Source organism: Hippocampus guttulatus, chromosome 6, assembly GCF_054856545.1.
Source record: "Hippocampus guttulatus isolate MCC_2025c chromosome 6, RoL_Hgut_1.0, whole genome shotgun sequence".
Taxonomy (NCBI): domain Eukaryota; kingdom Metazoa; phylum Chordata; class Actinopteri; order Syngnathiformes; family Syngnathidae; genus Hippocampus; species Hippocampus guttulatus.
The window spans coordinates 17,471,465-17,487,613 of record NC_141266.1 but is presented as its reverse complement, the minus strand read 5'-3'; the positions used below and the strand labels follow the sequence as shown (position 1 = coordinate 17,487,613).

At 39.7% G+C, this 16,149-nt stretch overlaps 2 protein-coding genes and 1 long non-coding RNA gene across 4 annotated transcripts; all 3 read right to left on the bottom strand.

Moving 5' to 3' along the window:
• Positions 1-269: 269 nt before the first annotated feature.
• LOC147203853 (uncharacterized) lies at positions 270-4,610 on the bottom strand. Of its 2 annotated transcripts, none has more exons than XR_015101135.1 (3): positions 4,522-4,610; positions 645-789; positions 270-543 (listed from the first exon to the last, which is right to left on the bottom strand). It is a non-coding gene; the product is annotated as an uncharacterized LOC147203853 (long non-coding RNA). The 2 variants fall into 2 exon arrangements; XR_015101134.1 differs by lacking the exon at positions 4,522-4,610 and adding an exon at positions 929-1,162.
• Positions 4,611-8,282: 3,672 nt separating this feature from the next.
• On the bottom strand, positions 8,283-10,302 carry LOC147203852 (protein S100-A1-like). Its single transcript, XM_086114458.1, has 3 exons — positions 10,141-10,302; positions 8,952-9,110; positions 8,283-8,504 (listed from the first exon to the last, which is right to left on the bottom strand). The coding sequence occupies exons 2-3, from the start codon at positions 9,087-9,089 to the stop codon at positions 8,346-8,348; spliced, it is 297 nt and encodes a 98-aa protein (XP_085970584.1). The 5' UTR covers positions 9,090-9,110; positions 10,141-10,302; the 3' UTR covers positions 8,283-8,345.
• Positions 10,303-12,406: 2,104 nt separating this feature from the next.
• On the bottom strand, positions 12,407-15,572 carry krtcap2 (keratinocyte associated protein 2). Its single transcript, XM_086114674.1, has 5 exons — positions 15,407-15,572; positions 14,231-14,385; positions 14,067-14,130; positions 12,751-12,817; positions 12,407-12,663 (listed from the first exon to the last, which is right to left on the bottom strand). Exons 1-5 carry the CDS (start codon positions 15,408-15,410, stop codon positions 12,543-12,545), a joined length of 411 nt encoding a protein of 136 aa, XP_085970800.1. The 5' UTR covers positions 15,411-15,572; the 3' UTR covers positions 12,407-12,542.
• Positions 15,573-16,149: the final 577 nt, after the last annotated feature.

Sequence of the window (16,149 nt, the reverse complement as noted above, 5' to 3'; positions counted from 1 at the left end):
ATGGAACACTTTAAATTGTCCCTAGGTGTGATTGCGAGGGTGAATAGTTGTTTGTTGACGTGTGTCCTGCGGTTGGCAGGCCATCAGTTCAGGGTTTTCCCCCGCCTACCGCCCAAAGACAGCCGGGATAGGCACCAGCACGCTCCGCGACCCTCGTGAGGATAAGCGGATTGGAAAATGGATGGATGGACGGAAGGATGGATGGACCCTCAATGGCTTGTTAAATGTGTATTGAGAAAAATCATACAGAAAAACAAAAGACCAGCAGCTTTGTAATGGACCCACATATTTTAATGGACCCAAATGAAACAATTCCTTTGCAGTCAATTATAATAGCATGTTGCCATTTTTCATTTAATCATCATTTGACTCTATTATTATTATTATTACTTTTTTAACTTATTGTCCCCTCTTTTTGTTGCGGTGGTACACAATCGCCAGTTGAGTCAAAGCTCTGCCAAAGTCAAGGAGTCTGAGCTCGGTCTCTTGGTCACTGTTCAACTGTTTCAAGCTCTCCTTGACAATGTCCATCGTGAGGTTCCCCTGTCAAAACAGAAATCAAGAGAACGTTAAGTTACAGGCGATATTGCACGCATCCGTCATCGAGTCCCGTGCTTCCGAATGCGTTCACTGTGTTGGCTCACTTGAAAGTTGTTGACGTCGACTTCCTTCTCAAGCAAGACTTTCGTCTCCTCCGAGTTCAAATACTTGTCGCCGTCAGTGTTGTATTCCTCAAAGAGGCTCGTCATCTTTATAATTACTTCATCCAGGCGGCCCATGGCGACTCAGCTTGGGGAAAAATAGGTTCCTTTAATTTTTTTTTCTCTTTTTTAAAAAAAATACAATTGATTCGAATATCACCCACGATTACAAACACATGCATCCAGCATACTCCAAATGTCATCGCACAAATTCGTTTAGCACTTACAATTTGTTCAGCGGCAAAGAAGTGATCTTGTGTGATTTTCCAGAGATGTTCAATGGGCTCATGTGAGATGCATCGTCTTATATAGTTCGGCTAATTCATTTAATGACACACACAAACTCAAATGTGATCTAAGTAAAATGTTGCAGACTCCACCTAGACTGGTTTTACCGTTCTGGTGTTGCCTCAAATACATGTGCTATATCCAGTTTGACAAAGAAACCACTTGTATGTGTGAGCACGGTTGAACACAAAGGGAGTTTCTCCAGGTGATTATGTTGGAGGTGTACTTAGACTTCCAACTTAAAAAAAAAAAAAAAGGATCGTTGTTTACTTGCCACACCTATGTTAAAAGATGCTTGGTGAATCCTAAGTATTATGTAACAACACTTTTTCTCAATATAACTTTCAAAAGTCCAACCACCTATTTTCTATGAATTGTGAATTTTTTTTGGATTTCATTAGTCCTCCATGAAAGCAAACATAATATTTGTGTGTGCTTACCGTCCTGTAACACTGTCATGTGACACAATATGACAAACCATTGATAAAACTACTCTATTGTCAAGTGCTGTGGCACATTAGTGTGTCATAAGATGATCCAATATCACCGAATTGGTCCAAAAATTTGTATTTATTGACTTCAAATAATGTATCTTTTATGATGTGTAGTGATTGGTAGAACTAAATTCCACCAAATGGCAGATGGTAGAGAATTAACCAGTGTATTCACCTGCAGTTTCCAGGAAGATTTTGACACACTTTTTGTCTGGTGATGTACCACGCTATTTCTCAAATGGAAAATATTGTGCCTTGTCTCAATAAAGGTCAGGAAACACTGCCGTCGGTCAATAATGATGTGGAAAACAACTGTAAAAAACAACTGTAAATAGCACTGCGATTTATCCATTTTGTATTTATATTGCACTTAATTGGACGGTGTTTGTTTGTTTTTTCTTCTTCTTTCTGCCTACATTCTTGCTGCTGGAGGCTGTAAATTTCCCCAGTGTGGGACAAATAAAGGATATCTTATCTTATCTTATAATATGAGTTGACACGGCATGGTTCGGTGGTATAACATACTGGGACTATAGTATTTATCTGCGATGGCAAAAGATAACATGATATTGTATGAGAAAATAAAAGCATCTGACGTTTGTTTCTGGAACGATCTGGTCAAAAATGGAAAGAACGTGGTCAGGTGTTCATTTGTACAGCATCGATGATAATAAACTAAAAGACAGAATTACATGATCAATCTTCATGGCTTTTTATTGCCTGGCCAAGATCAAGAGAAACAAAACAAACAATGGGACAGATTTCTCTTGCTTATCTGAGAATGATGCCAGTCAAATTTGGTGGGCAAAAGAAAAGCGATGATTGTGAGCCGTTACTTGCAAGAGCCCCTGCCAGCCCCTCCACCGAAGCCTAATGCATTCTTCCATAACAGGAAGCTCTGATCATTAGACATATGACGCCGCTGTACTCTTCCATGTCGAGCTTGCCGTCTTTATTCTGGTCCAACTTGTCAAAGAGCTTCTCCAGAACGCTTTCATCAACGTTCCCCCGTGGAGCACAAAGTGGCCTTTTTAAGAAAAAAAAAGTTTTAAAAAATGGGAATATACTTGCTGTGTTGTCGCTAATGTACCTTGCACTCTTTTTCGATGATTGCTCTAAATTCCTTCTTGTCCAAAACACCATCCTCACCCTTATACTGATCGAAGAAGTCCAACACTCCTTGGATGCTCTGGTGGATTTTGGCCATGGCTACTTGGGTTGTGTGAAATGTATGTTCCTGGTAATTTTGTTGTATAAAAACAGGACAGACATTTCTTTCATAAATAATAAAAATACAAGTTGAGATGAATTTGTTGATATGGGGATTGTTTGAAAATGTCCATGTGGTTCGTGTTAAGGGGTTAGGATTAAGTTGTTAGGGCTACGGAAGGTTTAGATCGAGGATTTGGGTTGGTGTTAAGATAATGGTTACGTGGTTAAGGGGTTTGGGTGAGATTTAGAGTTGCTAAAAAAGTTAAGGCTGGGGTTCATGGGTTATTGGAAAGGGAATGGCAACAGGAGGTTGTGAATGATTGCAGAAAGGGGCTGTTGAAAACCTTGCACAGACAATTTTCTCGAAAGTAAACAAAATGCTTTCTATGATTCATAGATTGTGGGCTTCCTTCTAACAGGAACACAAACTAATGCCTGTAAAATGATTTTTGTGTCGTAATGAACATTTTGGGAGCCGCCGGAGGCAGATGTTTGTTTGTTTTTTCAACATATCGCCAAGGTGAATTTAGTTTCAGAGTAATGGTTTCAACTTAAAAGTAAATAAATAGAAATGCACTTTAGTTATTGGTTTGGTTTAACTAAACAAATTGTCAAGGGTTTGAGTTAGGTTGAGGGATACAATACAATACATATTGTGGAAGATGCTAATTGAAGTAGCATATGCATGTCGTCGTCGTGGCATGATTGACAGGTGACAGTTGGGTGGTTTCAGCGCATTCAGCCGACACACCCATGGCACTTGAGAGTGGAAACAGGAGCAGGATTTTTCTTTTCTTTCTCATTTTAAAGCCACTTTTAGATATGTGGCAACTGTTTTAATCATTCCAATTTGTCACAGTTGTTAACTGCACTCTTCTCTGCAGTGTTTGGACTTCTGACTTTACAGGGACTTTAAAGTGTCGCCAAAGATACATATTTATTGATGGAAACTGGGCTTTTCATTTATCCTTTATATAATTGATGTGAGGCGGCACGGTGCACGACTGGTTCGCACATCCGCCTCACGGTACGGAGGTGCAGAGTTCGATTCTGGCTGAGGCCTGCATGTGTGGAGTCTGCATGTTCTCCCCGTGCCTACTTGAGTGTTCTCCGGTTTCCTCCCACATTCCAAAAACATGCACGGCAGGGTAATGGAACACACGAATATGTCCCTAGGTGTGAATGTGACTGTGAATGGCTGTTTGTCAATGAGTGCACTGTGATTGTCTGGCAACCAGTTCAGGGTGTCCCCCGCCGACTGCCCGAAGGCAGCTGGGATAGGCTGCAGCACGCAGCCCCTCATAAAGATAAATGGATTGGAAAATAGATGGATGGATAATTTATGTGTCCCCAACATTGTATTCCACCATGTTATTTTTATCCTCTTCAGGAAAAAAATATACAGTATACAGGTAGCGCCCTTGAATACACAGAGGAATGTGTGACAACTTGTTTTGCCAGTTTGTTCATGGGATGTTTGAAACCACAATTAAAAAACTTGAAAATCAAGTTTGTGTAGAGGCGAGAGCAGCAGAATAAAAAGCTGCGACATAAATTGGAAAACACTTTGCAAAAGGTTCTTTTCAAAACAGCTGATGAATAAAAACAATACAGTCGCTAATAGCAATTGTTTCAATTTGTTCCATGTCAAGGGCTGATTTATGAAATCTGACACTAATAATTGTCGTCGTCTTTTTTCCTGAACTAAAATGATCTTCCTTGCCACCTACAGACCCTCCAGAATTTTTAAGTGAAACTTTGAAACTGTTTGTATACTCTTAGCCACTAAAACTCTCGTTTGATTATCAAGTCCCCGTAATACTCACGGTATATTTAGGTGAAGTGAGTTCTTGTGTTCTTCAGCAATGCCAGCGTGCGATGGTGTCACACTCAAGAGAAACCCGCCTATTTATAGCTTCCTGATTATTATTCATGATTTGATTGTGATGAAATGACATGGAAAATACACAAGACTTTCCTCTCATCCCCTTTCCGGAAAGGAGATGAGAGCAAGTTTTCACGATTAGCTTTTGTGCCTGCAAGCGAGCAGTCTTGTCTCAATGCCGGTTATCCATCCCATTATTGAGCCTACTTTTCCTTTCTAATTGCTTTGGTTATAAATATTTTTTGTTCATTTCATTAAATCTTTGTATCATTTCGATCTCTGTGTTTTACACCACTTCACTGCATTGTATTCTTCCTTTCTGTATTCACTTTGTATTGTGTTTCATAATCCTGAAAAGTGAGCTCATGACATGAATGACACCCAAAATAAAATTAATCTGTCCTGAATCCAGAGACATATCAAAGAAAATTGAGCACTTAAATATAACACATTAAACTACTAGTAACACAACCACACATATGACAAGGATTAAAGTCCTTCTAGCTTCATGAATTAAATGTATTGCGGCACACGTTGCATTTTGGAAACGGGGCTATTACCGTCGTTTTCAAAGAACCACATGATCGTCAAGTGCTGGAGCCAATCCCAGTTGACTTCCGGAAGTTGACGCGACACACCCCGGAACTGGTTACCAGCCAATCGGAGCACACATATTATACAAATAACCACACACACGCACGCGCACAAGGACGCGCACACCTACCGCACACGCACACGTACACGCACACGCACGCGCACAAACAAAATCACGCCAACGGACAATTTAGTGTTCAATTATGACATGATCGAGTTAAGATTACACAACATAACAAAAGAGAAGATGACGTGAGGCTGATTGTTTATCAATATGAGCAATAAAAGACAGAAAGCCAAACACGCATGTCGAATTGTTTCAATAAAAATAAACAAACAGGTTTTAAAGGGGTGCATTTTGCTGCTTAATTCATATTTCACAAACGCAATATTAATCAGAATGCCTTGTGAAGACTAGTAGGCATGCATAGAACATATTGTAAGAAAATGTTTGACTTGATCGATGCTGCCACCTAGTGCTTAGTTTTTGCTTACCAGCTCCCTTCAGCAAGCGTTTGAAAAATACATGAACTTTTGCATACCACCTGTTAGCATTTTAGCAATCCTCTTTGGAAATCTTTAATGATAAGCTTTGGCCCGTTTTGGACTCGGGTTTGCATATTGCTATTTATGCTATAGGTTTTCATAGTAAATGGTAACATATTAATATTTCAGCTGTTCTTATTAGAAATACAACCAGACTACCGAGTAAAATCCAAATCCATTACATCAGTTTATTCAAACTAAGGTTGCTATCATTTCATATGTTAGCACTGTTAGCATGTTAACACCCACCTGTGTAGGTTGGCTTTAGCACAACAGGCTGTGGCGGGCCGTGCATTTCAACCTTAGGCCTTCAGTGACGTCACATACATTAACACAATTTAGGCTCGTCAGGCAGCACTTAATTTCAGGAGCATTTAAAACCATCAAGTATGCATTCACAACTAAGAGCAGGAAACTAAATTTACAAATATTGTCAAAAATAAAAAGATTCAAAAAATACTCAATAAAATGCCACCCAAATTACGCTGTGTGATCATAAACAAGTCTGTCCAATAAATTGCGCAATATCGCAGTTTCATATAAGACACCAACCACACAATAACAAATCAAACCATTCTTTGAAAATAAAATTAACAGATCATTCGCATTTTGAGAATAGGCTATACAACAGCAAATAACTGAAAATGTTGAGCAGCTGAGATTGAACTAATTTTAGTGCACGAAGCTGACTACAATGCACCATTATAAATTGAAGGTGAGCTGATTTATTTGATACATTTTTGTATCTTTGTCATTTTATTTCGTTAGCATTAATACAAACGAAATAAAATAACAAGAAATGTAAAATAAAATTCATTTACTCACCAATGTAGTGCCTGTTCACTGAGCTGCAGATCTACGCGAGTGTCCCCAAACGTTTTTAAACGCACCGTAGCTTGTAAGTGCCCAGCCGTGCTCTGATGTTTTCTTGCTGCCTTGGTAAAACAACTTAAATTGGTAAATCCAGTGGAAGGTCCGTCTTGAAAATTGTGTGGAAAGTAGTCCTGCAACCAGATCAACGTCTTCTCCTTCGGCCATTCTGGGTCAAAATGCAGCAACAGTTCCCTCTAGCAGGCGCTAATCCAATCACCGAACGCGCACGTCCAGTGTCGACGTAAACCCTTCTAGCTGGCCCTGGTACGCAGACTCGTGATCTAATTGGCTATTGCAAGCTGACTGTGCCCGTTCATTTACAGTGCACAGGGGCCTGCTTTGTTTCATCTGAAGGCCCCGAGCAAGTTTAGTTTACCTGGCAACACGAGCTATCTGAAATATGATTGGTTAAAAACTCTACCATAATAAATAAGTTATTTATCGAGTGGCTTTCAATGTTCTTTAAAATAACATCGAAAGGCACTCGACTAAGTGGAAATAATATGACGTAAAGAATACAGAGAATACTTTTGTTTACATATTTATGAAAATAAAATTACATCAATTAAATTTGTTATTCTCAGAAAAGTAAATTTAATTTACTTTTCTGAGAATGTTTAGGCGAGCAGAGAAGGCCTCGCTGGCCCTGACGGAACACCACTGACAACAGCACATGTCCTTTGAGGAAGGAGACATTCCAGAATGAACATTTATGATTCCATGCCTGATTGTAAGCATATGCTTTAAGTTACCATGCCAACCTTAAATTCTGTGTAGCGCTGTTGTCATAATGATAAATAACTTGCCTTTAGTTGGGATTTGGCACTCCCAAGTAATGTCATCCATTTGAAATGACTGGATTCTAGTGTGGGCTAACATCAGTGCAGACAGTGTGTACTCAACGCAGCGTTGTCATGGCAATGTATCAGAAACTTGGAATTCCTCAGATACAACGATCCTGTGTTCTAAGGGCGTGATATAAACCACTTGCAAACCTCCGTGCCAGATGCTGAGTCATCCTGCAGGCGCTGTTAAATATTGAAGTGGGAGGAGTTTGCATCTATTAAAGGGGCAAGTCTTGAAATTTTCTCACCGGCTCCAGTCGATCGTGCTGCTTTAGAATGCTGTCTGTAATCTGCAAAGGTTGAATCAAGGCAACTTGACCGAGTGAAATTGTGGAGCGTTTTTCCTTAAATCTGGACAGAACATGGTGTCAAAAGCGAAAACTTTTGAAGTTATGTCATGAAAAATGTGTTTCAGGGTTGGTTCATGGCTGCTTACAGCTTTCGGGTTTTTTTTGGCTTGTATGCACACATTTTTGGACCCCCGTGAAACTCTGCGTAGCAACAACTGGCCATCTACTAATTTCTTTAAGAAAAAGAAGAAAACTCGTGAACATTTTAATTCAGCCGTGAAAGTTTTTTCATGACACACATACATGGACAATTAGTTTGAGCATTTGTTAGCTTTGTGGCTTTAGTACACGGGGGTGAGAAGATCGCACTGCCAAAACATTTTTGGGCCACCTGCTATTTCTCAACTTCATGCTTATCAATCACACTTTTTCAGAGACAGGAAGAACTGGGTGGACATCTTTGGACTAAAATGTTTCCATATGTTCAAATCATGGCGAATACAAAGACAATAACATCCTTTCATGGTGTGAATAATCATGCAGACAAAGTGATATTCAGTCAAAGGTTTATACTCATGGAACACTACAGACTCTCAGAACTGAAGTGTCCATTGCCTTTATTGTTTGCCCTTCTTTTGGTGAAGCACGTAGCACTTCTCACACGCCAAGGAGAGGCCCGCGACCAGTGGGAGAAACTCTTCAAAGTCTAACTTGTCGTCTTTGTTCAGGTCCAGGTCCTGCAAGATGCAATCCACTGTTTTGGGGTTCTTTTGAGTCTGCAATAACAAGCAATGGGCGGGGTTAACTTTTCATCACATTCCATGAAGCTCTAAAAATCAAATACTTCATTTTAGATATTGTGGAAAAAGGACACTGGTTTATAGAAAAATAGACATGTTCAGGTTATTTTTAATTGTGATATGCTGTTTGAGCATTTCTGGTTGATGAAAAGCCGTCTGTCTCCATTCGTCCATCCACTTTCTATCAATTGTCCTCATAAGGGTTGTGGGAGAGCTGGACTCAACCCAACTTGTTGCCTGCAGTCAATTGCAGGGCACACACCAACAAACAACTAGTCACACTCACATTTACAAATCAAATGCACAACCGTATTATAATATACAGTTATGGTAATGACTTTCAAATGACAGTAGCTACTAATATCCAGTATGATTCATTTTGCAAGTGACTCGCACCATTACATCGAGAGAACATGTTCTCACCTTGAGGAAGGTGGGTAGCTCTACCTCCAGTAGTTTTTTCAGTTCTTTTTTGCTTAGCGTCCTGCCATCGCCGTCGTCTTTGGCGTAGCGGTGGAAAATGACAATGAGGTTCTCCATGCATTTCTCCAAGTCACTCATGGTTGCAGAGATAGGTGGGCGCTGTGAATACGCAAGGGATATTATGAGGAGTGGTCCTGGCAGAGCAGTTCACGATGTGATATTGCTGATAGATTTATGATGAATTTAAAAATCACAATTGTCATTCAGTGTCACATTGGACAGTGACAATATCAGGATTTGTATATAGACTGTGCGTCTTAGATAATACTCTGCTTCATCTCCTATTATTTGTGTATTATTTGTTATTCAAATATTAGTTTTAAATTAAATCAAATGAATATATTTTATTAATAATTAACTACCATATATTTTATTCGGTACATTAACAAAAATATGACCATTGTAACAATAATAAACACAGTATATATATATATACCTGTATATATATATATATATATATATATATACACAGTATATATATATATAAGAAATAAAAATAATATATGACAGTATGATAGCATAAGCTTTGTTTATTTAAAGGGTCCCTTAAAGACAAACAGTTCATTATATCATCCGCAGCCAAACCAAACAGTGAAGCTCTGTGGGAGGACACGGGTGTTGCTTTCATTGGCACTCGGAGCAAATTCTTTTAATATTAGAACAAATGTTCCGGAAAAAACGGACATCCTTATCTCACGGCTGCTGCCCTGTGCTCTACATCCGCCTTTTTCCGACTGGATTGCAGCAAGACAAAAAAGTCGTTAAAAAAACCCCAAAGGACTATAATGGAATCACGTCTCACAAAAGGACAGGAAGCAGAAGGTCTGCAGCAACGACTTGTCGCTTGGGAGAAGTGCAGTGTCCCAAACCGCAGACCACCCAATGACACGCCCAGTGTCCAACATGCGACCTTTGGCGTAAAACTGAGAATGAACGGCTAAAAAAAACAACAACAAAAAAAACCCCAGCCAAATGATTCACTCGAATCCATACAGGTGACGTTTTAAACCTTCGCGAATGTGTCTTTTCCCATCTTCCTTGAACTATAGTTTCTGGTGTAGCACGATGCAAGCGTAAAATGAGCGCAACCTGCCCAAAAAAGTGTCAAATTGAAGAAGCGGCGACTTACCAGACGAGGAGGCTGAGTGAGCAAAATGGGTTTGAGAGAAAAGCGGGAGTTCAAGAGGATTTTATCCGAGTATATATAGTCAGACGGGCAACGCCCGGCAGGAGGAGATGGGAGGGAGATGAAGAAAGAAGAGGTGGGAGGGAGTTAAAGCAAATACTTTGCTCATGCCTCTACACTACACACCCATTTGAACACAACTCCCAAGATTTTTTTCGAATATCAGGACCACAACCGCAATTTTTTTCCGATTGAAGTTTAGATGGAAACTATACTCTATAATCAGCGTTCTTGCTTGTCGTGTGAGACGCTTACATAGTCCGTTTTCATTCCCTTTCTCGGGCTGTTAATTGAAAGGGTGTGTCGAAACTTTTCACTCAAACGGCTTTAAACGGTTTCTGAAACTCTTCACACCAAGCGCAATGCTGCCTCGAGATATGACTTTTATTCGTTCTTTGGCCACACTCAACACGAGGCACTTGTACCTGTATCTCGAATCATTTCCCTTTTTTTTTTAAACGAATGCAAATGCAATAAAAAATCGCAACGTGTTACTTGAATGTACTGTTCGGCACCCACAAATCCTGTGGATTTTCTCTCGCTATGTAATTTATATTAGCTTTCAATTTTAGCCGATTGGTGGACTGGTCCACAATATATAATGACATAATGCTCAGTCTGGTGTGTGCGTCTTGGTTACCCGGGACGAGTATAAAGGCCAATTCATACTTCACACTTACTTTCCCGTGCAGGAGCCAATTGCAAAGGGGCACACCCCACCTACAATCCCAGCGGGATTTAAATGAGACATAGCCCATGAAAAACAGATTCCAGCAAGACAGGAAATCGTGTGTGTAGAATACGCCATAATGCTTGATCCTTGTGCTTCCTCCGCAAACCGAGTAGAGCAAGAGCCCCGCCCCACCCATGATGCAGACATTCGATAGAGGCACCATGGGGGGGGGGAAGACACCTTGACCAGCTGCATCACCACCGTGTGGTGCGGCGATTGCACCGTGTCCTGCCGAAAGAGTCTGCAGTGCATTGTGAGAGCAGCTCAGATGATCATTGGTGTGTGTCTTCCCCCACTCGCGGCCATTTCCAACTCTCGTCTGACCTGCAAAGCCATCCGGATCACAGGTGACCCCACCCACCTATCTCACTGCCTCTTCGACCTGCTGCCGTCGGGGAGGAGACTGCGATGTCTCTGTGCTAGAACCAGCAGGCTCAAGAACAGTTTATTCCAGCAGGCGGTCAGGAGCCTCACCCCCCCCCCCCCCCCGCTTCCTTCCACAGTCGGTGACCCTCCCTCAGCATCTGACATCCAATTATTGCATTTAAACAATTCACTACCTAAGCTTTAGCCTGCAACAATCACAAGTGCCCTTCCGTTGTCTGTTATTTATTGTTTTATTTGTTCATATTGACATATTTATGTCTTAATGTATTTTTGTGCAGTTCAGGTTGCTGCCATTATTTTTAGTTGTGTGTGTTTCAATGCACTGCATGTTTGCACCGTGGTTGAGAGAGGAACGTATTTTCATCTGTGCTGTATGTTGCACATAGAGCATATTTGACAATAAAGCTTGACAATTACATATTTCTTCATATACCACCTCCTCTGAGGTTTTATTTGCCCTCAGAATTACTACGCCAGCCGTAGGATTCCCCTAGCAGTCAAGGACAGTCAGTCACCATGTGCTTTGCAGCTGAAACTCACTGTGGTAAAAAAACAACTATAATTTAACTACGTGAGTCACAAGTTCAGGTTCAAAACCACAATGTTCAACTCAGACAAAAGTATTTTAACACGTGTTACTTAGTATCAACAGGAAGTCAAGAATAAGTCACTTTTGTCTTCATTTTCAAATGAATATCAGCGGAAGTGTTATTAAAAAAAAAGAAAAAAGTCAGCTGGCGAAGTTCCAGCAGCCAAACAGCAATAGCCAGATGTGACGTCAGCTTCTTTGTGGTAGTGTGCCACGGCCAGTGGAATTTACTATTGATTAATTTTAGCACTGGTGCTTCCTTTTTGTGTTATTTAAGGACACAAAAAAAAGAACCTCCAAAAGTTGGGCGATATTTGTTTTTCATTGGACAGCAATGATTTGTTGAAGTGATGATGTCAGACTTGGCCATCGCGCAGTTTCTGTTCTAATTTATCGTTTGAGGCATTTGGTAAGGAAAATCCTTTTACACCAAACACTTCCAAATGTGCCTTGACATACCTGAGGAGCAGAAAATAGCCGTCTGAAAGAGACAAAACACATTCAATGTTTTTTTTTTCAATTTAATAACAAAACGACTTGTGGCGTACGACTGATGTGCAGTCCTAATCTCTACAATGGAATGTGGATATGGCCAATGAAAGTTTCTGTCAAAAGTGGGACATCTGTTTTCATTCATCAGTTCTTCCTCTTGCCCTTGGTGGCCATCTTGGCGGGCACCGCCGTGGGCGCCGCCGCCTGGTAGAGGGCGGCTGATATTTTGTTGATGTAATACAGGGCGAAGAGGGAGAAGATCAGGCTGCAAGGAGAGCATATTGACCGATTTAGGAAAAAAAAAAAAAGAAGTACATGTGAAGGATGGTCAAGTGAAAACGAGGTGACTGACCACGTGGTGACACACACGCGATGAACCAGGCCGGATGCAAAGAGCGACAGGCAGAGGCACAGCAGAACTGAAAGTCGAACAATGTTGGTCAATCAGAGTCCTGTACATTACGCTCACGTTACGTAATGCAAGAGAGACGAATTCCTTCTGTTCATCCCTTAACTTTCTCTAGCACTCGTTCCCAGCCGACTTTTACGTGAGAGATGATGACGCATTTATACAGTACTGTCATATTATTTCACTGAATTATAAATTGAATTCAATCCAATAGTTACAATATGATCTAGAAATACAGCATTGGTTATTATCAAAATTTTTGTTGAAACAGTCTCCTCCAAAAGCCAACGGAAAGGCCAGGATATTGCACTGCAACACTGAACTTGCTTAACAGCAAATGCAGTTTTCTCTGGTGACGACACTAAAAACAAGCATCATCTGTTAAGCAATCAATCAAAAGTGCCACGTTTGAGCAACTATCAGAATCAGCTTTATAGGGCAAGTATGCAAAACACACATGAAATCTGTCTCCGCCCTGACAGCACTAGGTAGCTCCTTCAGCCAGAGACTGTTACACCCGCGCTGCAAGGAGGGATACAGACACTCGTTCCTACCAACTGCTGTCAGGCTGCTGAATAAAAAATAGCAACAATAATATTTAATAATTGAATGATGTGGAAAACAACTGTAAATAGCACTGCGATTTATCCATTTTGTATTTATATTGCACTTAATTGGACGGTGTTTGTTTGTTTTTTCTTCTTCTTTCTGCCTACATTCTTGCTGCTGGAGGCTGTAAATTTCCCCAGTGTGGGACTAATAAAGGATATCTTATCTTATCTTATCTTATAGGCTACACTCAACAAAAAACTAATTGACCGTGCCGTTCAAATACTTTCTGACTTCCTCCCACGTTCCAAAAATTATTTTTCAGGTGAGTGGCAGCACATTGATTGGTGTTTAGCACGTCTGCCTCACAGCTGAGATGCTCTGGTTTTTGGATCTCAGTTTGCTCGCGATGCTTCCTCCCAAATTCCATGCATACTGTACACATTAGCTCAACGAAAACTCTTGATGTGCTGATATGTGAAAGTCAGTGGGTTGTTTGTTTATTTGTGCCCAAATCCCCAAATCAAACATACCTGTATATTATTACACACTAGGCAACGTGTCCCAAAAGTCCAACACTTTCCTTTTTCTATTTAGACAACGTGACCCCATCCCAGTTTAGTGGATGGATACAGACTGTTAACATTGAATCTATGATTAAAAAAATAAAATAATAATAATTGGTATATTTTCATCTTGCATGAACTTACTTTCTGGGAAGATCTTAGCTTGGAACCCTTTCCCAAAAATCAGATTTTCCAGATTGCTAAATGCCTGAAGAAGCCGAGTTAAGGTTAGGTGTTTGTAATAGAGAATGTTACGTAATGGCAAAAAACACAAGTCAAGTGATCACTCCCGTGGGCACAGAGGATACGGTGAGGGAGCAGATGAAGAGCACAGAGCCTAGGAAGCCCCCCAGGATGGTGAGCCACTCTGTGGATGCCAGCTGCTTATTGAACATCTGCATGCCGGCAAACACCAACACCGACAGCAGGCTGGACAGCACCAGAGACGTGCCCGTGTTCACTGCTGCCAGGACGAAAACAAGAAAGTTAGTCCGCTTGTTTGCTCCATTCACGACATCAGCAACATATCAACTAATATACTGGTTAGTTTTATTTGCTACACAAAGGGCGAAAACATTAAATCTCTCTGTATAATGCAGTGTATATACTAGTTTCCAAAATATGAATCATCTGAAATGACTAAATATTCTATGCGACTTACAGTGAATGTTTGTTTTTGCAAACAAATCCTACGACCTTCTTCTCCAACTTTGGTATGGGGAAATTTTGCACGATATTATCTCTTTTTTGAAGGGCATATCTACAGTAAAACAAACATATTGAACCAATTACTCCTCCCTTCAATGGCTTTGGGCCATTTAACAGGGCGGACGCGATTACAAAAACATGAATTTGGTCTCAGACATATATCAGTGAAATAAACCGACAGGAGTAACAATTTTGCAAAAAAGTCGCCAGAAAATTACGAATGAAATGTTAATTAATTCAGAACGCATAATAATTTGCAACGCAGTATACATATATATTAAAAAATACACCACACATACGAAACTGATTCATTTCGTAGATGAAGTCAATGAACATTTTCTCACTTGATATATTGTTTTAGCTGTATTGTATAGGCTAACTTTTTACTTTAAATTTCCAGACTGAACCACTTTGGGAAAGACTTATCATCATGTCAGTACAATAATGGTCAAACATCCATTTCATGTTTTAGAACTGTTCTCTCATAAACGCCTTCCGAATGACACGTCAGTGTCCAAGGGGAAGCCTTCCAAATGCTAAGCTAATGCTACCGTTAAGTCAACGCACGTAAGCGTAGCCAGTTGTCATGTAAATACAACGTTTTATATTTGGAATAAAGCTCATTGCCATAATCAAGCAAACATTGAGTGCTAATATTGTTATACATTGGTGCTAGTTTGCAACTAGTTAGCTGGACAAGCTAGCTGATTGTGGGGCTGAAAGTCTGCATACACACGAAAGGCACATAAATAAACGATTAAGCGCGTAATACATACCCATAGTTCCAAATGAATTGCTCGTAATTGTGGTTATTTATTGATTTATTTCTTTTCAAATGTCCAATTTAACTTCGCCGAAATAGCCGAATAGGGAAGAGTTAGGACCTAGGAACCAAAGGAACCTTCCTTTACCCGGAATTGCATTACAAGGCTGCTGAGCGTTGTTGAGGTATAAAAAAAATAGTAGCAATTTAAAAAGAAAATTACAAATAGTTAACAAATTCTCATTTATCTGTAACAAGATATCTTATGATAATAATGCAATCATAAACGGAAAAAAATACCGAAATGAATTAATGAACGGGAACAATCAACATGACCAATAAAGTATACCGTAATAAATAAAAACTGAAATAATAAAGAGCTTCAAAATACATTTCTCAATATAACTAATCATCAATATAAAAATAGTGCAAATAGATAATCATCTATACAGCTATTCGTAATAAAAACAAAATCAATGCGTAAAATATCACCATCTACAATTGTTTTTAAATCCATAAAATAAAGTGAAATGGAAAATTATTTTAAAAATAGATTAAACACAGAAGGCAATAAAAGGATATAAGAACAAGGACAATAATATATAAAATAAGATATAGTCGTGTTAAGCCATCAAACATTAAAACAAAAAAGGAGTCAAATGTTGTTGTTTTTTTTTTTTACAAACTGTATTTATTATTTTACATTTATGTAAAACTTTCAGGCTGCAGTAACAGATTTCAATCGGACAAAAACCA